Source organism: Notolepis coatsorum, assembly GCF_963971535.1.
Source record: "Notolepis coatsorum genome assembly, chromosome: 14".
Classification (NCBI taxonomy): Eukaryota; Metazoa; Chordata; class Actinopteri; order Aulopiformes; family Paralepididae; genus Notolepis; species Notolepis coatsorum.
Window position 1 is genome coordinate 88,721,764 of NC_140178.1, and position 27,167 is coordinate 88,748,930.

The 27,167-nt window shown below is 43.3% G+C and overlaps 2 protein-coding genes across 2 annotated transcripts in view; both read right to left on the minus strand.

Moving 5' to 3' along the window:
- Positions 1-9,582, minus strand: part of kri1 (KRI1 homolog) — a 36,436-nt gene extending 26,854 nt beyond the window's left edge. Inside the window, exons 1-8 of the mRNA XM_084329660.1 lie at positions 9,412-9,582; positions 9,162-9,238; positions 6,691-6,796; positions 5,374-5,473; positions 5,206-5,266; positions 3,955-4,004; positions 3,383-3,482; positions 1,307-1,384 (exon numbers count right to left, since the gene is read on the minus strand). Coding sequence (XP_084185786.1) covers positions 1,307-1,384; positions 3,383-3,482; positions 3,955-4,004; positions 5,206-5,266; positions 5,374-5,473; positions 6,691-6,796; positions 9,162-9,238; positions 9,412-9,496 — 657 coding nt within the window. The 5' untranslated portion in view covers positions 9,497-9,582. The remainder of the gene's footprint in view (positions 1-1,306; positions 1,385-3,382; positions 3,483-3,954; positions 4,005-5,205; positions 5,267-5,373; positions 5,474-6,690; positions 6,797-9,161; positions 9,239-9,411) is intronic.
- Positions 1-27,167, minus strand: part of LOC311241011 (histone H3.2) — a gene marked incomplete at its 3' end in the record, with an annotated part of 340,183 nt that overhangs the window by 261,868 nt on the left and 51,148 nt on the right. The gene's annotated exons all lie outside the window — the stretch shown is intronic.

Here is a 27,167-nt window from a genome sequence, read left to right on the forward strand (position 1 = left end):
GGATGGGGGGGCTAGGAGAAGGCGATGGAGAAGAGATGGTTCTCGAGCCAGGATTGGGAAAACTGGGTGACTCTTGAGTCTCTAACGTCTTGGGAGAGAGAGTTCCAGAGCCTGGGAGCTGGCCTGGAGAAGAGCTCTGTCCCCAAAACTGTGACGCTGGACTTTGGGGGGTGGAGAGAAGGGAGGCAGAGGTGGATCTGAGGGACCGAGAGGGTTGGGAGGGGGAGAGGAGGTCTGTGAGGTATTGCGGGGGGGGGGGGGGGGGTCAGTTGGTGAAGGGCTTTGCAGGTGAAGACCAGGATTTTGTAGTTGATCCAGAGCCAGGGAGTCAGTGGAGGTCTTTTACGACTGCTAGGGTGATGTGGTGCCAGGATTTGGTATGAGATAGAAGTCAGGTCCTGAACCAGTTGGAGACTATTGACGGAGCAGCACTGATGCTGTAGAGTGAGGTGCAGTAATTAAATTTAGATGAGAGATGAAGGCATGAATCAGTGAGCGAGAGGGCCTGATCTTTGCAATGTTGCAACGGCAGTAGGAAGAGGATTTGACAATTTGGCGGATATGGGGATCATGGGGGGGTCACACCAAGGTTGCATGTCTGGGAGGAATGGGAGACAGTGGTGCAATGAGTGTGGTGTTGTTGATTCTGCTGAGGGCGGACTAGGAGTCGATGAGTTTTTTAGTTTTGTCACTTGAGTTTCAGGAAATATTGTCACATCCAAACATTTACTTCTGTACTAATGAAGATCATGTACACGGTTAGAGACCATACTATAAGTTTGAGCTGTCCTCACACCAACCATAGTTACACAGTCTGTTAGTATTTACACTCTACTCACATCTACTATTCTGTCACACACTCTCACTCACAGGGTTCTCACATATTGCTAAATGAAATTCAAGGACTTTCAAGTACTTTTCTAAGCACAATTTTTCATTTTAAAAAGGGCATTTAAAAGGATACAGTTCACTTTTAAATGCTGTTTTTTTATAGAAAAAAATATTTATGATCCAATATTTATGGCTTAAAACCAATTTCCGACAATTGGTTACACTTTAAATGAAAAAATAAAATGTCTTGATTCAGAAATCTTTTATCGTGGATGAACAAAACTTTCAATGCAAATGGTTGATTTGAATTTCAATGACTTTTTAAGCACCTTGTTAAAAAACATTGGCTGTTTTCAAGGAATTCCAGGCCTCTGCTATTTTTTGTAAAAAAATCAAGCACTTTAAGCACTTCAAGGAGCTTGTGCGAACCCTGGTATTTACACTCACACCTCTTCTGTCACACACTTTCACTCACCATGTCCTGAACCTCCTCTCCTCCTTCCATCTCCGTCTGGCCTTTCAACCAGTCCACGTAATCCTCCTCTTCTTTATCCTAAAGATCAACACGCACAACAAAATGACGACGGTCAGTTATCTCTGTGGGATTAGTTCTGGAAGGGAAGTCACAGGGCGACAACTTTTTTTTAGCAATAAAGACATTATGAAACTCTTATTTTGCGCTCCTTTAACTCAACTGAAAGTTCAACAACCAATCAAGTCGGATCATGTTTTGTATAACCTACAATCACATTACATGTCTCACAGCAAGCAGCAAGCAGTCAAAAAGAGCTATACTGAGAACAATGTGTCCTGTGAAGACCTAGAGAATAAGGGCCCGGCTGCGTGTAGCTTATTCCCAGCGGAAGAGTGCGTCGCGTGCTTCCGCGTTTTCCCTGATTGGCTGCGACGCCCATGTGACCGCGGCAGCGCGAGAGAGCGGCAGTGCGGAAATAGGCTGTCTATTGCCATTCTCTAAGACAAACTCTAACCTTAACCAGCTCCTTAACAGCGCCTAAACTTAACCCTTCTAACCTTAACCAACTCCGAAACAATGCCTAACCTTAACCTTAACCATAACCAAGTCCGAAAGAATATTGCCATTCTCTAAGACAAACTCTAACCTTAACCAGCTCCTTAACAGCGCCTAAACTTAACCCTTCTAACCTTAACCAACTCCGAAACAATGCCTAACCTTAACCATAACCAACTCCGAAACAATGCTTAAAGTTAACATGCCTAAACTTAACCGGCGAAAGAATGCACGTTAAAAAAAAAAAAAAAAAAAAAAGGAAGGGAATCGAACTTGTCACCAACGGACCGCAGGATCCACAGCACGGCGGCATACCAGTTGAGCTAAGCGTCGAATGAAAAACATCAGGGATTACGGCTACATAATGCCGCAAGCTCTGCCGCTCCGCTCTGCGGCTGCCGCGCTGCGTGTCGCAGCCAATCAGGGAAAACGCGGAAGCACTCGGCAGCACTCTTCCGCTGGGAATAAAGAATAGGCGGCCCGGCTACACCAGGGTAAAGGGTGCAGCGCCACCCAGTGTTTAAGTATTAATGTGTTTGCAGTGAAAGCTCTGGGCCATCTTAGAAACGGACACATCATTGTCTAATACGTGATTGCTCTGTCCTCTGTTCCACTTGTGAGTGTGTTCATAAACATCTTGTTGTGAATGTGAGTGCGTGCGTGACTAAACTATTGTGCAACCTTATACACTGTACTTAAAAAAATAACTTCTTTGGAACGTACCCATGGCCTTGTATTTGCTATTTTATTGAAATTATGTTTTTAAGTAGCAGGAAATTACAGCAAATGGCTTTCTTTATTGCAATTTTTTTGGCCTCCTAGACAGGGGGCAAAGCACCCCTCCGGACCACCCTAGACCCCCTAGTTGACACAGCACCCCTCCGGACCACCCTAGACCCCCTAGTTGAGACAGCACCCCTCCGGACCACCCTAGACCCCCTAGTTGAGGCACAGCCGCACCCCCCTCCGGATCACCCTAGACCCCCTAGTTGAGACACAGCACCCCTCTAGACCACCCTAGACCCCCTAGTTGAGACACAGCAGCCCTCCGGATGACCCTAGACCCCCTAGTTGAGACACAGCACCCCTCCGGACCACCCTAGACCCCCTAGTTGAGACACAGCACCCCTCCGGACCACCCTAGACCCCCTAAACGCAACTCAGCACCATCTTGTTTGAAAATCAAGGGGAACGCCCTGTACACCACAAAACAAAATGGAGATAAAAAAGACAGAATGTATTGACGTCAGTTGGTTTGTTTTCAATTTAGAACGCAACATAACGTAAATCGTATGTTTTGCAGAAAGAGCAGCTTTGCTAACAGACACTGACGTTTCAGTTCTAAAAGTTCATCCTCTTCTGTCCATCAAAAGGGACACACATCTGGCAGAGACAGACTCATCATCAGCCCTGTTCAACAAATGGATACTCCTTGTTGCAAAATAATGAAAAAGAAAACGGAGACACCGGATCAGTGTAGCCGTAAGAAGATACTTTAACAAATGGGTTCACAGACGTCACCTTCTCGTCCTGTGTTTTGACTCTCCTGGTCAGAAGCTGAGGCTCCTCTGCCTCTGCCTCTCCGTCCTCCTCATCGCTGTCCCGGACAAACTGACGGAAGCTGGAAGAGGATGACATGATTGGTAAAAACAGGAATATCTGCACTAGGGCTGCAACTATGAGTCAACCTTGTAGTAGCTCAAGTCTGCTATAAGCTATTCTCTCTTTCTCATGTATGTGTGTGTGTGTGTGAGAGTGAGAGTGAGAGTGAGAGTGAGAGTGAGAGTGAGAGTGAGAGTGAGAGTGAGAGTGAGAGAGAGAGAGAGGAGAGAGAGAGAGAGAGAGAGAGAGAGAGAGAGAGAGAGAGAAATATCTGCACACACAATCTAAGTTACTGGATCTAGCAGTTTGTTTAAAGTGGTAAACCTTTGCAAACAACTACACTGCAATCAGGGTTTACGATTAATTGTTTTTACATCCATCATCCCCAAATCTGTTTTACCATCCCAGACACAATTTTCACTGTTCCCGGGACACCATCGATTCCAAGCCCTGATCACAAGTTGGCTATCCAAGGTTGATAAGAGCCTCACCTCTCTTTCAGAGCTCTTTGCTCCTGCATGTAACTGGGAGATGCATCCCTCTGTGAAATAAAATAATGAGTCAATGATGAACAGTAAAAGAAGCACCATGTTCTAGGTAGGGATGCACCGATCCAACTTTTTCAGTCCCGATATCGATACCTGGGCTTTGGGTATTGGCCGATACAGAGTACCGATCCGATACCCATTGTTCAATTAATAAAATGTATGCCTCACTGTGTGGAAGAGACTGGGATCATTATTTTGTGCAAGGCAACATCAGGCTTGACTTAAAACATTACTTTCCTAACTTAGTGAAACTAAATGTAACAAATTAACACATGGATATAAATGTACTGACTTGTTATTGTTATGAACACATAGAATTGAAGTATGTAGTTTGTCCCCTGGGACTTTAACCTTTTTGTTTCGCTTTCAATGTGTCTTAAAAAATTTATTGTCATCTGTACATAATAGGTGCAGCTCAATAAATTAGAATATCGTGGAAAAGTCAAAATATTTAGCTGTATTGATGCAGTAATTTGTGCAAAAGGAGCCCCAACCAAGTACTGAGTGAACATACGTTTCAGTTTTTATATTAATATATATATTTTGTATTGGTCTTATGTAATATTCAAACTGTCTGAGGTACTGAATTTTGGGCTTTCATGAGCTGTAAGCCATAATCATCAAAATTAAAACAAATAAAAGTTTCGCTTTTTGAATTGAATTACTGAAATAAAATAACTTTTCCACGATATTCGAATATATTTTATAATACAATTTATTGAATAAAGCATAAAAAAGTAAGACATTTTCTCTGATACCCGATCTAGCTATTTTAGTCATATCCGGTATCAATATCAGAGGATCCCTAGTTCTAGGGCCGAAATGCTTTGAAGCTTCTATCGTTGCCATGGTAATCCATGTCAACATCACTATTCCAATGCTTTGTTTTCTTTGGTTTTGGTTGTTGTTGTTTTTACGCCTCCAAAAATGTGCCTATATCAGGCTGGACTATGGACTGCTTTACAACTTATGCCTCACATTCACTCACACACCGACGGCGGAGGCAACCATGCAAGGCGCCAACCTGCTCATTGGGAGCAGTTAGGGGTTAAGTGTCTTGCTCAAGGACACTTTGATGCAGTGCTGGGAGGAGCTGGAATCGAACCTGGAACCTTCCGATTATCAGATGACCGCTCTACCTCCTGAGCCACTAAGACCATTAATGAGACCAATGACATTAGAATGTAATCAAACCTCTCTTCTTCTGACAGCCTCTTCGTTATCACTCTCCTCATCATCATCATCATCGTATTTACTGTGAATCGTAAATTAAATCATAAGCAAGTCAATTCGTTGTTTTGCAATCAAATATAACATATATACACATAAAAAAGACAAACATTACATGACCAGCTTACTCACCCTCCCCTCTCCAGGATGACTTTGCGTTCGTAGTCCTTCAGATACATTGGCTTAACTGCTTTCTTTGAGGTGGATGGCTGTGCATCGCTGGTAGGTGAATCTGAATAAAAGAGAATGTCTATAATGTGATATATTGCATACAATATACAGTATGTGATATATTGATTAAACCAATCAATATTATTAATAGGTCAATTAAATCATATTGAGTTCTGATATAAATGGGCTGCATTTAAATAGCGTTTTTTAATCCAAAACACTTCACAACTTCTGTCTCACATTCACTCACACCGACCACAAACCATGCAAAGCGCCAACCTGCTCATGGGGAGTTAGTGTCTTGCTCAAGGACACTTTGATACTACTTCCGAGGAGCCGAAATCTAACCGGGGAACCTTCCGATTACCAGACGACCACTCTACCTTCTGAGCCACTGTCTGATATATAGTACTACAGGCTAACTATTAGTACTACCATTACCTGTAAATGTATCACTCCAGTTTTGTTTACATTCGATTTGATACATTATATCTAAAAGTAGCTATTTGTTTTGTATCTTGTTGCACAGTTGGCAAAGCAGCAGACCTCAAATAATTTCCATAATGTTAGTTGATAAAGGTACTATGGTAAAACTGTTGTTTAAATGCCAAATCACAGCTTGTATTTTATAGTGTATATCAGCACGGTGTGATGATCTGCGGGCTACTACAACATCACAACACAGTATAAGGTTTAAAAAAAATTGCCTATCAATACTTTAGCCTTCAATACTTTAGCATGGCTACATGGGTAGGGCTCCGGGCTTGTGATCAGAAGTTTGCTGGTTCGGAAAGTGGTTTTGTTGTCATCCCTCCAATAAATTCTTGATATAATTTGTATTCAATGTTTCAACACATACACAAACAAAGCAGACAGAACAGACAAAATCAAGACATCAGATATGCACGACAGCGACACAAAAATATAATATATATATATATAATACCTCCCCCCCTGTGTTAGACATATCAAGTCCTAGAGATTGAAAAATATATCTATAGTAGACTAGACGCAAAGTCTTTTTACATGGCTTTGTGTAAGAGACAGCTTCACAGTTGCCATTCAGTCCACATAGTCCAAACCCCCAAACTCCCTCCACTAAATTGGCTGATTCCTTTCAGCCATTGTGATGTGTGCCAGTGAATGCAGACATTGAGCTAGCCATGTGAACCAGTAAAAGCGTTATATAAATGAAATAATCATTCATTCATTAAATATCATGAGACATACATGAAAATAGAGTCATGGTGGTTATGCATGTGTGCATACCAGACTTACCTTCCTCAGAGTAGAACTTTGCATCTTTCTGATAGATCTTAGGGTCTTTCTTTTTCAGCAATGACAGTGTTCTGTAGAAGTCCCGTTCCAGTTTAGGGTCGAGTTCCTGTTGACAAATAAGGACATGAATGAATGAATGAATAAATGAATGAATGACAACTTTATTTAACAGATTGCAGAATGGGTACAATACAGTACGGCTCAATTCAATACACACAATTGTTAAGGGGATGCAGACCAGAGAAAGACGTTTGTCTTGTTTACATCAGGGTCCCCCATTTTCAATTCATATTGACATTTATGACATACACAACATACATGACATTTATGGCATAGGGACATACAGGTATTTAGTACTGATACATTTGTGACATAAACGGTATTCAAATATACAGTACTGTTACCCATAGATCCTGACAGAGTATATACATATGATGGGGAGGGGACTGTACATTAGGAGGGGGTGGGTGGGTGGGAGAGAAATATACATACGGTGGGGAGGAGACTGTACATTTGGAGGGGGTGGGTGGGTGGGAGAGAAATATACATATGGTGGGGAGAGAATATATATATGCGGTGGGGAGGAGACTGTCTATTAGGAGGTGGTGGGGGGTTTGGGCATTTACGGTGGCCAGTTTCGAATTGCAGCCTCCCGTAGGTGCTCTTTGAGAGCGGTTTTGAATGTGGGTAGGGATTCACATTCCTTTACAGCTTTGGGTAGGGCGTTCCACATTGATGTAGTCCCTTGTTTGAGCCAAATCTGGGTTTAACATGATTTGTTGAGATTCCTCTGGTCAAGTTTCAAGTTTCAAGTTCAAGTTTCTTTAATAGTTGTCATACAGAAGTACAGAATACTTTTGTACAAAATGCTTCTTACTGTTGCGCTCCAGAGACTGTGCAAGACAAGATAAGTATGAAATAAAAACATAGTAAAATTAGAAGTAATAAAAAAAAGAGGTCACAGTGTTCAGTTTAGACATATGTACAATGTTCGATGCAGAATAGACGTAGTTACCATACAATATACAATACTGTGCAGTGTACTAATATACAATACTATATAGTGCAAGGCAGAAATGGAGAAATGGGACGAGGTGCAATTTAGGTACAATTCACAGTAGGTGTACGAGTTGTAGTGCAAATCCTTTATCAATAAATATAAAGTGTAAGTGTGTTTGTGTGATCTAAAGTGTGGAGAGTGGGTGCTGCAGTGTGTTGTTTGTTTGAGTGAGTGTGTGCGTGTGGGTGTGTGTGCTGTGTGCATTTGATGGTTGTTGCATAGTGATTATTGTTCGTTTAGCGATTATTGTTCGTTTAGCAGCCTGATGGCCTGGGGATAGAAGCTTCTTCTGAGTCTTTCTGTGCTCGCCTTAAGACTCCGGTATCGCTTGCCTGACCGCAGCAGTTCAAAGAGGCAGTTGTTCGGGTGGCTCGAGTCCTTAATAATTCTCTTAGCCTTCCCCTTGCACCGCTTGTTGTAAATGTTCTGGAGGGTGGGAAGCCCCCCTCCAATTGTGCGTTCGGCTGAACGTGTCACACTTTGTAGTCTGCTACGGTCTTGTGCAGTGCTATTCCCAAACCAGGAGGTGATGTTGCCGGTCAGGATGCTCTCTATTGTACATGAGTAGAAGTTCCTAAGGATCTTCTGACTGACTTGGAACTTCCTTAGGCGCCTGAGGATGTAGAGGCGTTGTCGTGCCTTCTTCACAACACTGTCAATGCGTGTGGTCCATGTCAAGTCCTCGGATATGTGGGCTCCGAGGTACTTGAAACTGTTCTCTCTCAACCGGTGCCCCGTCGATGCTGAGGGGGCTGTAGTCCTTGACCCCCGACCTCCTGAAGTCCACAATCATCTCTTTTGTTTTGCTGACGTTCAGGGAGAGGCAGTTCTCCTGACACCACTGTGACAGGTTCTCTACAGGTGTTGTGGTCGTTGTATTCACTGACCTTTGGGAAGTATTTTGACATGTACATGGGTACCGTAGTCGTATAGTGTATCTTGTAGACCAGGCCCATTGCAAGTTGCTGTACTCTGTTGTCTACTCTAAGCCATCCTAGGTTGTCAAAGTGGGCAGGGGTGAGGTGGGTTCTAGGGGTAAGGTCAAGTAGTAGTCTGACCAGTTTGTTGTGATGTTAATCTTGTTTTTAGCGCCTTTGAGGTGCTTTGGTACCATGAGGTGCAAGCATAGTCGTAGTACACTTGAATGAGTGCTCCTGCCAGAGTCTTCAGGGTATTCTTGTTTACTAGCCCCTTTCGTGACTTTCGGTTTGCAAGCCTGGGGCTTTTGTGACCCGAAAGTCACGAAAGGGGCTACTTGTTTACCAGAGAGGAGATCCGGTACAATAATCTAGTTCGTTGAATGATCAGACATATTGTACCAACTAGATCTCAAACTAGTATCAGAAAGCATTACAAAACAGACAGCATTAACTGTTGAGGTGAGGATAGTGAAAATGTAACCTGTTCTTACCACTTCACTGTCGTCGGAACTTGAGTCTGAAGACCCAGACTCACTCTCTTCAACCTGGTCTCCATATCGGTCCTTCACTGTATAATGAAAACACAGGACAAGGCTGACATTTAATTATTTATCCTTGTAACGTTAAGCAATGAACACAATGAGGTGCACGAAACAACAATAATAACGTTAAAGTCGCAGGTTTTCACGTTAGCCACTTGGGGCAACTAACGTTAGCTTGTTAGCTCAAAATAACACTTACGCTTTTGTAACTCTTCTTTTTGTCGATATTTTTCGTATTTCTCCGCAAATTTGGAGTTGATCCTGAATTCTGACTTGCCCGACATGCTGTATTATAAAAGATTCGATTTTGTTATAACGTAATGTATACACACACTTCAGCAAAGGTTGTTCATATTGCTAGCTACCTACACACACGTAGCAGCATGTGTGTATTGTGGACCATGTGGTTTCCGGTGCAGCGGTTCCACCATTGGTCCTCTGGGGGGCGCGCTAACATCAAGTGTCTGCATCTTCTTTCTCCATAGACCACTGTATGGAAGCAAATGAGTGTCAGAACAGTATTTGAATTTGATCAGACACCGAATTTATAGCATTGAAAATAATTACTTTGACACTGGCCACCGAAGCTCCCCCAACCGAACAAGGCCACTGGCCATGACAACATCCCCTCCAAATTCCTCAGAGACTCAGCAGCCGCCATCACCCCAGTCATCACACACAACCTCTCCATAAAACAGGGACACGTCCCCAAGGACTTCAAAATTGCGAGAGTAACACACCCTGCACAAAAAGGGCAGCACATTAGACCCAGGCAACTACCGCCCTGTTTCTATCCTTACCTCCATCTCGAAAGTCATGGAAAAAATTGTATACGAACAGGTCGAAAAGTACCTTGCGGAAAAAAATCGAATCTACGAATTCCAATCTGGCTTCAGAACATCCCACTCCACTGACACATGCCTTCTCTATTTAAACGACCACATCAAACAAGAGGTGGACGCGGGCAAATACTGCGGCATGGTCATGCTGGACCTACAAAAGGCCTTCGACACTGTCAATCACACCATTCTGATTGACAAGCTAAAAACAATTGGTTTTGATAGTCTATCAGTGAGCTGGATGCAATCCTACCTGGAGGGAAGAGAACAGATGGTGGAGGTAAACGGTACCCTATCTCCCCCCCTTCCAGTGAGCTGTGGTGTTCCACAAGGAAGCATACTAGGACCGCTACTGTTCCTAATTTATGCAAATGACATGTCGTCAGCTTGTGACTGCAACTTGTTCCTGTTTGCGGACGACTCAGCCCTGCTGGTCTCTGACAGGAACAAGTTACAGGTTGAAAAAACCCTCAGCTCGGAACTAGGCAAAATCTGCATATGGCTCGCTGATAACAAACTATCATTACACATGGGCAAAACAGAGTCCATTCTTTTCGGTTCAAATAACTAACTCAGCAAGACCGACGGCTTCTCAGTTACAGTGGGTGACAATATTGTCACAAGGAAAGATGAAATTACCTACCTGGGTTCCATCCTAGAGGCAAATCTTTCCTGTGACAAAATGGCATCCAATGTAATAAAAAAAAGTCAACCAACAAACTCGATTCTTGTACCAGATCTCCTCTCTGGTAAACAAGAATACCCTGAAGACTCTGGCAGGAGCACTCATTCAAGGGTACTACGACTATGCTTGCACCTCATGGTACCAAAGCACCTCAAAGGCGCTAAAAACAAAATTACAAACATCTCAAAACAAACTGGTCAGACTACTGCTTGATCTTACTCCTAGAACCCACCTCACCCCTGCCCACTTTGACAACCTAGGATGGCTTAGAGTCTACAAGATACACTACACGACCAAGGTACCCATGTACATGTCAAAATACTTCCCAAAGGTCAGTGAATACCACGATCACAACACCAGAGGAAGCTCCACAAATCATGTTAAACCCAGATTCGGCTCAAACAAGGGACTAAACACATTTCGCAATTATGCCACATCAATGTGGAACGCCCTACCCAAAGCTGTAAAGGAATGTAAATCACTACCCACTTTCAAAATCACTCTCAAAGAACACCTACGGGAGACTGCAATTCGAAACTGGCCCCTGTAAATGTCCCAACCCAACCCCCTCCAATGTACAGTAAATGACGAAATATGGTTCTGTCAATATTCCAATGTACAGTTTTGCTTGTACAGTTGTACAGTGTCCCCCACCCACCCCTCCTACCCAACCCCTCCCCACCCCACCCACCCAACCTCCTCCAATGTACAGTTTCTACGTCAAATGTATATACTCTCTTTTCTGGACTCTTTTGGTATAACAAACAGTACTGTATTTGCAAATCTGGTATGTCATAAATGTATATATGTAGTATATATATATATGTATCTGTATGTCGTGTATGTCATATATGTTATGATGAATTGAAAATGGGGGACCCTGATGTAAACAAGACGAAAGTCTTTCTCTGGTCTGCATCCCCTTAAAGGGGAACTATCTTATAAATGGCCTTTTTCAGTGTTTAGCATTGTTTCATAGCTATGTGGACTTATATTAATAGGATCTATGTCTCTAATTCTCATATTGGCGCATTCTTCCAATTCTCCTCTCACAATATTCACCCTCACTGAACTGAGTCATCTGAAAATGTGCTGATCTGTGATGTCAGAGAGACTCAGCTGCATAATAATGTGGCTGGGTAGCATCAGGCCCCACCGTGGTTTAGGTGCCCAGGCTCAAAACAGCTTAAGATCTTGAGGTAGAAAAATGCTGTTTTTGAGTACTTCATTAGAAATACAAAACAATTAATTAAAAAAAAAATTACAGAGGTGTTCCATAGACTCACAGGAATTGTGTAAAAGTGCCCAAATAGTGAAAGAAATAGTAAAATAGTTCCCCTTTAACAATTGTATGTATTGAGCTGTACTGTACCCATTCTGCAATCTGTTAATACAGTTTTCAATCAATCAATCAATCAATGGAGGATATCCTTTCTCATCCCCTTGGGCCATTGCCCTGTGTTCCATCCACACCAGACAGATTGCTGAGCAAGACAAATAAAGCTACTTTGGCCACGACCTTGCAGACAAATTTAGCAGTAGCAGAGCAACTCCCAGGGAACTCTGCTACAGTGGTTGATGGAATGAACTTGGTCCAAAGAGTGAAAGGTGATCAAGTTACTTTCAGCAATGTTGCCACAACAGCTCTGGGTATGGCTCTGAGGGAAGGCAGTCAGAGTAGCAGAATAGATGTTGTGTACATTCTCTAGAGATTTATGGACCCCTCGGGCTTAAGAGGTTAAAAAGTAATGTACAATCAATACACACATTTCTTTCCTAAAGCAAATGTTCTACAGTGGATGGGAGACGGGTGAGTCACTGGAGTGTAACATACCGACGATTTCCTTCAAATTGTCGTAAAATCCGTAATTTACTCTTGCCAGAGGCTGGCGGCTGCCAGAGGCTTGGCACGTGAGAGGCTTCCCCCGGGTCTGCAGCTGGACCCTACTCGGCATTGGAGGGCCCGAGGGGAGGGCCCGAGGGGAGGACCCGAGGGGAGGACCCGAGGGGAGGGCCAGAGGGGAGGACGCGAGGGGAGGGCCCGAGTGAATGAATGAATGAATGAATGAATGAATGAATGAATTAATGAATGAATGAATGAATGATGAATGAAAACTTTATTTAACAGATTGCAGAATGGGTACAATACAGTACGGCTCAATACACACAATTGTTAAGGGGATGCAGACCAGAGAAAGACGTTTGTCTTGTTTACATCAGGGTCCCCCATTTTCAATTCATATTGACATTTATGACATACTCAACATACATGACATTTATGGCATAGGGACATACAGGTATTTAGTACTGATACATTTGTGACATATACAGTATTCAAATATACAGTACTGTTACCCATAGATCCTGACAGAGTATATACATATGATGGGGAGGGGACTGTACATTAGGAGGGGGTGGGTGGGTGGGAGAGAAATATACATACGGTGGTGAGGAGACTGTACATTTGGAGGGGGTGGGTGGGTGGGAGAGAAATATACATACGGCGGGGAGAGAATATATACATGCGGTGGGGAGGAGACTGTCTATTAGGAGTGGGTGGGGGTGGGGTGTTTGGAAATTTATGGTGGCCAGTTTCGAATTGCAGCCTCCCGTAGGTGCTGTTTAAGAGCGGTTTTGAATGTGGGTAGGGATTCACATTCCTTTACAGCTTTGGGTAGGGCGTTCCACATTGATGTGGCATAATTGCAAACACGTGTTTAGTCCCTTGTTTGAGCCGAATCTGGGTTTAACATGATTTGTTGAGCTTCCTCTGGTGTTGTGGTCGTGGTATTCACTGACCTTTGGGAAGTATTTTGACATGTACATGGGTACCTTAGTCGTATAGTGTATCTTGTAGACCAGGCCCATTGCAAGTTGCTGTACTCTGTCGTCTACTCTAAGCCATCCTAGGTTGTCAAAGTGGGCAGGGGTAAGGTGGGTTCTAGGGGTAAGGTCAAGTAGTAGTCTGACCAGTTTGTTTTGTGATGTTTGTAATCTTGTTTTTAGCGCCTTTGAGGTGCTTTGGTACCATGAGGTGCAAGCATAGTCGAATGAGTGCTCCTGCCAGAGTCTTCAGGGTATACTTGTTTACCAGAGAGGAGATCCGGTACAAGAATCTAGTTTGTTGGTTGACTTTTTTTTATTACATTGGATGCCATTTTGTCACAGGAAAGATTTGCCTCTAGGATGGAACCCAGGTAGGTAATTTCATCTTTCCTTGTGACAATATTGTCACCCACTGTAACTGAGAAGCCATCGGTCTTGCTGAGTTTGTTATTTGAACCGAAGAGAATGGACTCTCGAGGGGGGAGGCAGCAGTGATTCAGGGAAGTATTTGTTTGAAGTCACCGATATGATATCACTGAGTGACATAAGGAATGTTGACAGATCAACTGCAAAGTAGCCTTGCATTGAAACTGCAGCTTATCTGTAGTGTTATTTCCCCTGTTACCTGCTACTCATCTAATGCTTAACCTACTCATCAGCTTATTTCTAGAAACAACAACAACAACAACAACAACAACAACAATAACGTAATAATAATAACGGTAACAATAAACACCACCACAACAACAATAAAAAAAAATATGAATAAATAATAATAAACATAATTTAAGTTATATTGCCTTTCTGATTATGTTGTTATGAGTGTAAAAAAACACAAACTAATAAAACACACAAAGCCAATATACAGTATCTAGAAAGAATTTATTGAATTCATTCATAGAATTATGTTCTGTACTGTAACGTCAATTCCACTATTATTACTATGTTCTACTCTATTATTATTACTATTTCTGAGAAAACCCCTCTTTGTGAGTATATAAACACACCCCATATGTCATCATTGTATGTTGTTGGAACCTATGTTATCACCTTATCACTGCGCAGCCACAGCCTTGAACCTTGCCTGTAGAGAGGATGCCTCAACATGGTATTGGTTAGTTTAGCCACATATCCACAGGCCAGGGTCAGAACTCTCTTGCTCCTCTCTCTCTCTCTCTCTCTCTCTCTCTCTCTCTCTCTCTCTCTCTCTCTCTCTCTCTCTCTCTCTCTCTCTCTCTCTCTCTCTCTCTCTCTCTCTCTCTCTCTCTCTCTCTCTCTCTAACCCACTCTCTCTCTAACCCACTCTCTCTCTGTCCCTCTCTCTCTTTCTTTCTCTCTCTGATAGTTCTCAATGAGGCTAGCCATGTCACCTGCACATTGTTTTCAGGTCAAGATAATCTACAATAGCCTTGAGTGGGAGACCTTTAACCCTACAGACACATGGCAAACATTTCCTCGAAGTCACTTTTCCACAAAGTTATGTTGACAGTGTACATTCGTTGTTATCATCACGTAACTGATTCTACGTCACACTCAAGACTGTGTCATGTTGAAGATGAGTCCATATTATTCATAAAGGAATAAATACACAGTAGGTCAGCGGGTAAACATGGCTGCCAAGTTGTGACTGGAGTATTAACCCTTTCACTGCCGCACTACCAAATGGTTAACCCTTTCACTGCGACAATACACAGAAGGTTAACCCTTTCACTGCCACACAACAGCAAGTTAACCCGTAACCGTTGGTAGTGTGATAGTAAAGGGTTAACCTTCTGTAGTGTGGCAGTGAAAGGGTTAAGAGTATTTCTCTGGCCATAGGCCTAGATTTAGGGGGGGGGGGGGGGGGTTGCCCCCTCAATATTGAGAAGAGGTACATCAAAGTCAAAGTCAGCTTTATTGTCGCTTCTCATAATGTGCAAGACATACAGAGAAATGAAATTGCGTTTCCCCCTTCTCACGGTGTATATAAAAAAATATCTAATATAATCATAAAGTGACATATAGGACACTAGACATAAGTAACATGGGACACGATGTACATACACTATACAGGACTATATACAGTATAAACAGTGGCTAAAAATGTTTATGTATGATTGAAATAAATATAGGAGGTAAAGGAACTTAGTGCAAATCTTTCTTTTAGCAGCAGTGGTACATAGTAAGTATAACTAATAAATAATGGCAGTAGAATACAATAATGGCAGTAAAGTAAAGTGGCAGTGAGATGATAGATATGGCAGTAAGCTAATATAATGTAAACTAAAATAATGGCAGCAAAGTAAAGTGGCAGTGAGTTGTGAAGTGGCAGTGTGTGTTTGTCCCCCTAAGAAAATATAGCTAATATGAAGTCAAGTCAAGTCATTTATTTATAAAGCACGTTTAAAAGCTCAAGAGCCAACCAAAGTGCTGTACAATCAAAGCATAATATCAATGTCCTAATATAAAATACACAAATACAAAAAGGCACAACAGGACAAGACAGTACATTCAGAAAATAGGACAACAGTAGGCCAACAAGCGGATAGGGGAGCACAAAGTACAGTATAGCACACAGGGGACAGAGGAGCACAAGAAGAGATACAAGAGCAGGATAAAATTGCATGGGAGTGTGTGAGTTAGGGTGTGAGAATCAGGGTTAATTGAAGGCTAGGGAATAAAAGTGGGTTTTTAGACGGGCCTTAAAAGTCTCCAGCGAGGGAGCAGATCGGATCTCCAGGGGAAGCTGGTTCCACAGCTTGGGGGCCACGGCCTTGAAGGAGCGATCGCCTCTCTTTTTGAGTCTGGTGCGGGGGGGAACTAGCCGGGCCTGGTTGGAGGATCTTAGTGACCTGGGTGCTGCATAGGGGGCGATGAGCTCGGTGATGTATAGGGGTGCTGCACCCCGATAGTGCCTTAAAGGTGAGGAGGAGGATTTTGAAGTCTATTCTATATGGTACTGGGAGCCAGTGTAGGGAGGCTAGGACTGGTGTGATGTGCTCTCTCTTTCTGGTGCCGGTAGGGAACCTAGCTGTAGAGTGTTGTACCATTTTAAGGCGGGACATGGAAGGACAACCCCCTCCCCAAAAGAGGTAAAGAGAAATAAATAAGGGGGTCGAAAAAACATTTATATATCCTTCTTACCTTTAACTATAGAATACATATTTGAAAGCAATAAAGAATGCCTGAGAGCCTTACTGCATTATTTTCCATTATATCTGTGTCAGCGGGTTGTTGAATGTTGTCTTTTTCCTTTACATAAATAAAGTAAATAAAGACTTTTCCACCATAAATTGATGCAGAAAAGGCACAAACTGGTGCATAAAAGTCTACCAAGAAAGGATGTGTTTGATTATATGTGCTCAAAATGTCCCGGGGACGACACTGCAATATCACAATGACTGGATCCTTCCCAGAAGTGTTGTAATGCTTTTCCATTCCATCTAAAAGAAAATAAAAAAAACACTGAGCTTGAACCAAAACATAAATCACACTCTAGCACACAAGGCCACAATCTAGTGGCGGAGCAGGGTCTGGGTGTCGGTCCTGGGGGGTCTGGGGGTGGGGGGGAGTGGGAGGAAATGTATTTTGTGGTGTCTATTGTGGTGTCTGTAATAGTATAAGTAGTTTTTTATGTTTTTCTCTTCTTTCTTTTTTTGCTAATGTCATTATTGTCATTATTATTGTGGTATTGTGAGGTCTTGTTATTATTATTATTACTGTATTGTGTTTGTCTTGTTTTGTGTATAAAAAGAAAAAGAAATACAGATATTTGATAAAAAAAAAATACATAAATCACACTCTAAACAGACGAGACAAGTCCTCTTCGCAAATTGTCAGAAACTGGCTCTTCCCTTGGAGCATACGAACCAATAACATGAGGGTATGTTCCTGTGTGTTATTTATAGCCTTTTATCTGCCACTTCAGCTACCTGGACCGTCATTTTAATGACCTCATCTGACACACACGTGGCACAGTCTTTGTATGGCCATTACGTAGGCTACCCTAAAAACTAGTCAAAAATGTTTTGAGTGCCTTGAAATCTTCTCTATCTGTCTCCTTATTTGCAAAACCTATTTAACATTTTATATTTAATCATTATATGACATATTATTACACGCTCATATAGAACAAAGAGACTGATAAGGATCGACCCATGTCATGATGTCATGTATGTTGTGCATGTGTGGGGGACCCTGATGTAAACAAGACAAACGTCTTTATCTGGTCTGCATCCTCTTAACAATTGTGTGTGTATTGAGCCGTACTGTATTGTACCCATTCTTACTTACTTACTTACTTACTTACTTACTTACTTAGGCCTTTTATTCCTTTCGGAACATAGGCCATTGATGAAAAGTGTCCACCCCCTTCTGTCTTGAGCCATCCTCTCCAGCTGTTTCCACGTCAGTCCCCTCGTCTTGAGTTCCTGCTCAGTGTCAGGGGTCCACAAAGACGACTTCAAACTGGAAATGGTAACAACAGATGAGGTACTCAAAAAACTGAGTGCCCTCCAACCGAACAAGGCCACTGGCCATGACAACATCCCCTCCAAATTCCTCAGAGACTCAGCAGCCGCCATCACACCAGTCATCACAGACATAATAAACCTCTCCATAAAACAGGGACACGTCCCCAATGACTTCAAAATTGCAAGAGTAACACCCCTGCACAAAAAGGGCAGCAAATTAGACCCAGGCAACTACCGCCCTGTTTCTATCCTTACCTCCATCTCGAAAGTCATGGAAAAAATAGTATACGAACAGGTCGAAAAGTACCTTGCGGAAAAAATCTACGAATTCCAATCTGGCTTCAGAACATCCCACTCCACTGACACATGCCTTCTCTATTTAAACAACCACACCAAACAAGAGGTGGACGCGGGCAAATACTGCGGCATGGTCATGCTGGACCTACAAAAGGCCTTCGACACTGTCAATCACACCATTCTGATTGACAAGCTAAAAGCAATTGGTTTTTGATAGTCTATCAGTGAGCTGGATGCAATCCTACCTGGAGGGGAGAGAACAGATGGTGGAGGTAAACGGTACCCTATCCCCCCCCCCTCACAGTGAGCTGTGGTGTTCCACAAGGAAGCATACTAGGACCGCTACTGTTCCTAATTTATGCAAATGACATGTCGTCAGCTTGTGACTGCAACTTGTTCCTGTTTGCGGACGACTCAGCCCTGCTGGTCTCTGACAGGAACAAGTTACAGGTTGAAAAAACCCTCAGCTTGGAACTAGGCAAAATCTGCATATGGCTCGCTGATAACAAACTATCATTACACATGGGCAAAACAGAGTCCATTCTCTTCGGTTCAAATAACAAACTCAGCAAGACCGACGGCTTCTCAGTTACAGTGGGTGACAATATTGTCACAAGGAAAGATTAAATTACATACCTGGGTTCCATCCTAGAGGCAAATCTTTCCTGTGACAAAATGGCATCCAATGTAATAAAAAAAGTCAACCAACAAACTAGATTCTTGTACCGGATCTCCTCTCTGGTAAACAAGTATACCCTGAAGACTCTGGCAGGAGCACTCATTCAAGGGTACTACGACTATGCTTGCACCTCATGGTACCAAAGCACCTCAAAGGCGCTAAAAACAAAATTGCAAACATCACAAAACAAACTGGTCAGACTACTGCTTGGCCTTACTCGTAAAACCCACATTACCCCTGCACATTTTGACAACCTAGGATGGCTTAGAGTAGACAACAGAGTACAGCAACTTGCAATGGGCCTGGTCTACAAGATACACTGCACCACTAAGATACCCATGTACATGTCGAAATACTTCCCAAAGGTCAGTGAATTCCATGACCACAACACCACAGGGAGTTCAACAAATCATGTTCAACCCAGATTCGGCTCAAACAAGGGATTAAACACGTTTTGCAATTATGTCACAATAATGTGGAACACCCTACCCACAGCCGTAAAATCATGTGAATCTCTACCCTCCTTCAAAACCGTTCTCAAAGAGCAACTACGGATGGCTGCAATTAGAAACTGGCCCCGGTAAATGTCCAATTTTTTTTTTTACAGTAGGCCTACTGTATATTTGTATGTCTTGTATGTCATAAATGTCCTGATTAATTGAAAATGGAGGACCCTGATGTAAACAAGACGAAAGTCATTCTGCAATTCTAATTTTGAATGGAAAAATGCAGCCCAGAGCCGCTAGACGCTCCCAAAGTGCTGTGACTTTCCATACCTCATTTGCACCTTGCCTTAAAATTATTTAAACGTTTTCGTACCTCATTGTCTGCATTTTGTACCTCATTGTCTGCATTTGTACTTAGGTTGTACTTTAGTTTGTATATTGTATATTGTATAGTGTTATTCCTCTTTTACTTACTTATTTTACATGAAGCACATTCTCAGGGGCTCATACAGAACCAAGCATTTCACTGTAATGTACTTCATATGTGACAAATAAAAGCAAACTTGGAACTTGAGTACTGTAACTATCACCGGTGATAAATCTGAGGGCTCAGTGATATACAGAATCCAAGGGCTTAAGTGAAAACACCTGTGCCACTACCTCCAGACGATTCCACAATTTGCTTTGACAGCAACACGGCTGGTAGCCAATGGGAAGCCAGATTCAGAACTATTGTATTGCATTGCACCATTTTACTCTTGTCTATTCTACTCTTTTTATTATTGCCATAGAATCAAACCATAAACAAGGTGGTCTACTCTATTGGGATGTTAGATCCTAATGTGAAAAACTGATTTTATACGTCTGCACCTTATGTGCTCATTTTATGTCTTTTTTTCTACTGTGATGCACTTTGAGCTGCAATTCTTCTATGAAAGGTGCTATATACAAATACAGTTTATTATTATTATTATTACTACAGGTGGCCGCAAGGTACGAATGAGTTCAGCTGGTGAAGCTCAGTATGTCGGAAGAGTCTGGAGTACACGCGGGCGGCAGATGAGTCTACCCCTGGGCGGATTGTGAGTAACAACATGTGTATGGGGGTAGATTTCTATCAAAAATAAACAAACGCAAAAGTAGAATCCACATCGTTTTTACGATTGTGGATTCTACTTTTGCGTTTGTTTATTTTTGATAGAAATCTACCCCCATACATGTGGTGTTCATTGTGTAGCGCGCCAGAGTGCTTGGCTACGGTTGTGGCTCACTGCTCGCACTTGCTCCAGTCTTTTCAGAAACCAAGAGGGACGTGCCGGTGGAGTATTGATTGATTGATCGATTGAAAACGTTATTAACAGATTGCAGAATGGGTACAATACAGTACGGCTCAATATACATTGTTAAGGGGATGCAGACCAGAGAAAGACTTTCGTCTTGTTTACATTAGGGTCCCCCATTTTCAATTCATAATGACATTAATGACATACGCAACATACAGATATACATCTTGACATTTCTGACATACATGACATACAGGTATACAGTACTGTTACATTTGTGGCATACAAGATATGCAAATATACAGTACTGATATGCAAATATACAGTACAGTAACAGAAAATCCGAACAGAAAATATATACATACGAGGGGGAGGAAACTGTACATTAGGAGGGGGTGGGTGGGTGGGAGGGGGGGTTTGTACATTTATGGGGGCCATACAGATATACAGATATTGTTAAAGTTAGAGGTTCTATGTAGGATTGTTAGTAACTGTCTAACTCTAAATATTGACTGCCATACTCTTTTGATGTTTTTGGATTGTATTATTTTCTTTGTAAAATGTTTTTCGGAGAAGTTATCCAGTATGCTAATACAACCCTAAGTGGGAGTGTTAAAGTTAGAGGTTCTATGTAGGATTGTTAGTAACTGTCTAACTGCATATATAACTGTTTCCACTAGAGGGCGCTCTAGGCGGAGCCACTCATGATACCACCAGGTGGCGAGTATAAAAAGAGATGTCTCCTCCCCCTCTATTTCTTTCCCCACCATCCTCTCAGTGAGAGGAGAACTCTAGAACTGCTGCCCTACCATGTGAATGAATAAACCACGCCAAAGGCTAAAGATACAAACCATGCCTCTTGACCATATTATTGTCGCCCCATAGCCAGATTCTGTCAACAGGTTATGGGCCCATATCACGCCGGGGCGAAATAATAAGGGTAGCAAGCTTAGCTAAAGTATAGGCTAGGTTAGCACCGGGAGCACCGCGTGGCTAGGCCAACAAGAGCTAAAGCTACGCCTACCATCAACCAAGAGGATGGTGTAAAGGGAAGGAGCAAATGGCCCTCATTCAATGGAAAAGCAGAGGACTACGAGCTCTGGGAAGAGCGCATGTTATGCTGCATGCACGGTGCGGGACTGAAGGCGACGATCTTGACAGCCCCCACGGGACCACTGACGGCGGAAGAGCAAGCCCTGGACGACCAGCGTAACACAGACGCGTACTGTGAGTTAGCGCCACTGCTCGACGACACAAGCTTGGGGCTGATATTCCGCGACACTAAAGACAAAGGCCGAGAAAGCCTGGGGGTGTTGAGAGAGCATTACATCGGGCGAGGAAGACCCTGAGTCGTGGCCCTCTACATAACACTAACGGGACTGAGGAAGGGGCACACCGAGACGGTGACCAAATACGTCATCAGAGCTGAGCAGTCCATGACGGCATTGAAGAGTGCAGGAGAAGCACCAAGCGATGGGCTAATGATGGCGATGGTGATGAGAGGACTACCGGAGCTGTACAAACCGTTCACACTCCTGGTAACACACGGTTCAGCGGACATGACGCGGGGACAGTTCAAGGCCAAGTTAAGAAACTTCAAGGCCTCAGAAGATACCCACCCAGCCGCCGCGGAGGCGGGAGAGAGGGTGCTGAAGGCCCGAGCGACGCCAAGGGAGAGGACCAGGACCACGGCGGAGCTGGCGTGTTGGCGATGCGGAGAGAAAGGCCATCGGAGAGGCGACTGCCCAAAGACTGTCTGGTGTAGCTTCTGCAAATCCACGGGGCACACAGACAGAGCGTGCATGAAGAAACACGACCAGAGCGCGCAATACGCGCATGGACAAGATGACGGCCATGGACGAGATGGCGGCCATGGACGAGACGGCGGCTACAGACAAGATGGCGGCGACGGTCGACATGAGACGGATCGAGACGACGCCCGGAGAATAGCGGGACAAGAAGACTTCGCTTTTGGGGCGCGGACAGCGTGCATCGCCAGGCCGGCGCAGCTGCAGCGGGCCCAGAGGAAGGGACTGATCGTGGACACAGGTGCGTCGTCCCATGTCATCAACAACAGGAGTCGGTTCAAGAACTTTGACAACACTTTCCACCCAGAGAGGTACAGCATGGAGCTGACAGACGGGAAGCGCACCTACGGGTTGGCGCAAGAGAGAGGAAACACACAGGTATGCCTCACGGACAGTGGGGGGCGCCGGCGTAGAGTGACGTTAAAGAACGCTCTCTACGTACCATCGTTCCCACAAGGACTGTTCTCTGTAATAGCTGCTACTGCAAGCGGTGCCAAGGTATTCTTCGATAAAGGTAGAAATGTTCTTGTAGAGCCTGACGGTACACGGTTTGACATAAAGATGTACCAGAGAATGTATTATCTGCAAACAGAGTGTAATGACAACGACAAGTGTAATGATAATAATAATATGTGTAGCATGGCGGTCAGTCACGATATTCAGACATGGCACGAGATTATGGGTCATTGTAATTACGAGGATTTACTGAAACTGCAAGCAGTGACAAAAGGCATGCACATTGAAGGTGAAAAGCGTAGACCTGACAAAAAATGTGTAGTGTGCAAAACGGGGAAGTTTACTCAATCGAGAAACAGAAATCCCACAGAAAAAGTAAAGGTACCACTTGTGCTAGTTAACACGGATCTAGTCGGTCCAGTAAGCAACGAGTCCATAGGAGGCTTTAGATATTGTAGCTAAGGGGCTACACAACCCGGACTGTATTAAAGATTGTTTAGATTAAACCACTACTAAAGAATATTAATAGCCAGACAGTATAGTTAGACAAAATGGCGGACACTCAATTGACGGCGCGGGGACAAGGATATCAAGTTTACAGTATTTTAATAGTCATAGCAACATACATATTAATTATCACGGTTCGCCTTTAATAATAGAATGTCAGGGTATCAAAGTCAGCGGTAATGAATAGTTCCTAGGTTACGGATACTCGACCGGAGCTCTGCAGGGAGTGAGAAGAAACGAGGCGATACTGGGAAAAGCAAATGGTAGCTGGAGACGATGGTTTCCCTCTGGAGCTCCAAGCTCCGGAGGAACTGTAGACCGGTCGGCTAATCCTGTCATCGCTGGAAGAAAAGGGGTCTCGTACGGAACCGGTCCTTGTAATCCTAGCGCCCGATGGCAGGGTTAATAGCTATTAATCCAAAAGCCTGTTGGCATAGATGGTAGCTAGCTAGCTTCGTTTGTACTGGAAGCTAACCCGCAGACGGTCTCCAATGAGTAGTTATATCCAAATGCCGCTGGGTTTCACTATGCGTTTCTCCACGTTACTTCGCTTACACAAGTCACTATACTGCGCCAATAATGGCTCTACAATATTATAGTCGTATATAAGTAGCCATTAGCTCTCTGTAACGATACACTGCTTGTAGGTCTGTGTACAACTGTACCGGACGTATCACGCTCTCGCTCTGCTACTTCTCCTGTTATGTTACTGCCGCACGGCTGCTTGCACCATCTACAATATATATACTCAAACTGATCCCTATGGGGCTCAGCCGATTTACCTGTACCGAATCAATGCGCTTGCCCTGGGCAAGTCTGAACGTGTCTGAACATGTCTAGAACCATGTCTGGGGGGCTCGTCTCTGGCGCCTACAATGTCAAGGGTGGGACCCAATGAGGCGAGCGAAGAATACTATTATGCAAACAGATGGCGTAAAGATATATATCTTATATATATAAACAATATACAAGTTATACAAAATAATAAACGCAGACTTTCAGTGTTAATCTGGACCTTCAGAACAGATATGTACAGTCTTTTACAGATGTGTGCACAGGATCAGTGTTTGTTTACTTTCTCAAAGCAAAGAATGACACACTCCAGGCCACGGAGAAATTCCTGGCAGACGTAGCCCCTTATGGTAATGTAGGATGCTTGAGGTCCGACAATGGAACCGAGTTCACAAACAGAGAGTTCCAATCACTGTTGAGAAGGTACAAGATAAGACACGAGACGTCATGTCCATATCCCCCACACCAGAACGGAGTGGCAGAGAGGAAATGGTGCACCCTTTTCGAAATGGCTAGGTGTAAGCTAGTAGACAGTAACTTACCTAAGAGCCTATGGCATTATGCGGTGCAAGAAGCCGCTTACACCAGAAACAGGTGCTTTAATAAGCACACGGGCACCACCCCGTATACAGCACTGACAGGAAAGACGTGTAATCTAGCTAGAATGCACCGATTTGGATCAGTGTGTTATGCATACCTGCAGGACAGGGGAAAGCCTGAGTCCAGATGTGAAAAAGGACTCTTTGTAGGGCACGACAAGGGAAGCCCCACTTTCCTAGTTTATCATCCCGGTAAAGGGAGAGTGCAGAAACACATGCTAGTCAAGTTTGTCACAAAGACAACATGTGAGAGCGAGACACAGACAGAGGAGCCAGAGCTGGACTCCAGAGTAAGGTGTGTAGAAACAGAGACACATCAGCCCAGTGTACTTAGCACGGTCGTGCAGGCAGACAGTCAGCCACCCCCAGAGGGCGATGACGAGGAGCACCCGAGGGTGACGTCAAGTGTCCCAAGCAGTGGGAGGTATCCCTCAAGGGAACACAAACCCCCAAAGTATCTGACAGACTATGCCCGGAAAGGGAGTGACGAGGATGACAGTACACTTACCACCGTTGATTACTGCTACAGGGTAGTCAGTGGGGTACCCCTGACCTTTAAAGAGGCCATAGTGTCCCCCGAATCAAGTAAATGGGAGGACAACCACACCTTTACTCTAACCAAGTTACCAGAGGGCAGACAGACAGTGGGAGGGAAATGTGTGTATTCAACCAAGTTACCAGAGGGCAGACAGACAGTGGGAGGGAAATGGGTGTATTCAATCCAGGAGGGTATTTACATTTTACATTTACATTTAGTCATTTAGCTCACGCTTTTATCCAAAGCGACTTACAAGTTCTGTACGACAAGTCGTCAGGAAGGGCACAACTCTATCAACTGAGTAACAATGTTCATCAAAGTGTTGGTGCTACAGTGTAGGTTAGTTTATTAGGACAAGTGCATGACAGTAAGGTTAGTTAGGGTTAGATATATATTAGGGATGTCCGATATTATCGGCCGACCGATATTATCGGCCGATATCGGCAGTAAAATGTGATATCGGAAAATATCGGTATCGGATTTTTTTTTTTTTTTTTTTTTTTTTTTTACATTTATTTAACCTTTATTTACCCAGGCAAGCAAGTAAGAACCAATTCTTATTTTATTTATTGTCAAAAGTATGCATGTTGGTTTAATTCAACAACAAGAGATATGTAATGTTAATTTTTACTTTTTTAATTATCATATTTTGCACAGATAATGCTTACATTTAGAAAGCCTTTTGAATGCATCCAGTGAAATTATTAATTACCTGAAATTATTCAGTTTTTTTGGGGGGAAACCCTGCATATATCGGTATCGGTTGATATCGGTATCGGTATCGGTATCGAAATTAAGAGTTGGACAATATCGGAATATCGGTATCGGTAAAAAAGCCAATATCGAGCATCCCTAATATATATATATATATATATTTTTTTTTGTATTCAGATAATGGTTGAAGAAGTGCGTCTTTAGTTGACGGCGAAAGATTGGACGGGTTTCCGCTGTCCTAACTGGGGTGAGTTCATTCTACCATTGTGGGGCAAGGACTGAGAATAGGCTACTTCTCTTTGATGACCCTCCCGGAGCTTGAGTATTGAAGGCCACGACAAATACAAAGTATGGTTCGTAGCTAATTGCTTAAATGCTGAAGGAGGGTACTCCATGTTTAAATACTGAAGGAGGGTGGCTACACTGCTTAAATGCAGGAGGAGGATACTCCAGGTTTAAATACGGGAGGAGTAGAATCCAGGTTTAAATACCTGAGTGGCTTTCCACGTTTAAATACAGAAATGGATCCTATGTTTAAATACAGAGGTGGATGACTTACCATGTTCTAAATGATTTAATTATGTGGAAAAAATCCTGAAATGTTTGACTGATGTAAGAGATGTAATAGAGAAGCCGTGGGTAGCCTCAGTTGTTTGACAACCTGTACTTGCCCTGACCTATGTTTTGTAGTGAGTAAAAAATTGTCACAGCATTTTGCTGACCCCACAGAGAAGCATTGAACTACGTCAAAAACATGTTTTTCGTTATCCCAAAGGTGCAGCAGACGAGCAACTGTGTTTCAGAAAGGGCAGCGAGGGTTTAGGGCTTAAAGCCCACAGTGATACTATCAACCTGTGAAGCCGAGTGTATGTTTCTAGCTATGACAATGCAGAAATGTGTTTATCTAGAACAACTGCTCGAAGTGATGAACACCTATGTATATATGAAAACTGTTGTTTATCTAGAACAACTGCTCGAAGTGATGGACACCTATGTATATATGAAGACTGTTGTTTATGAGGGCAACCAGGGAAC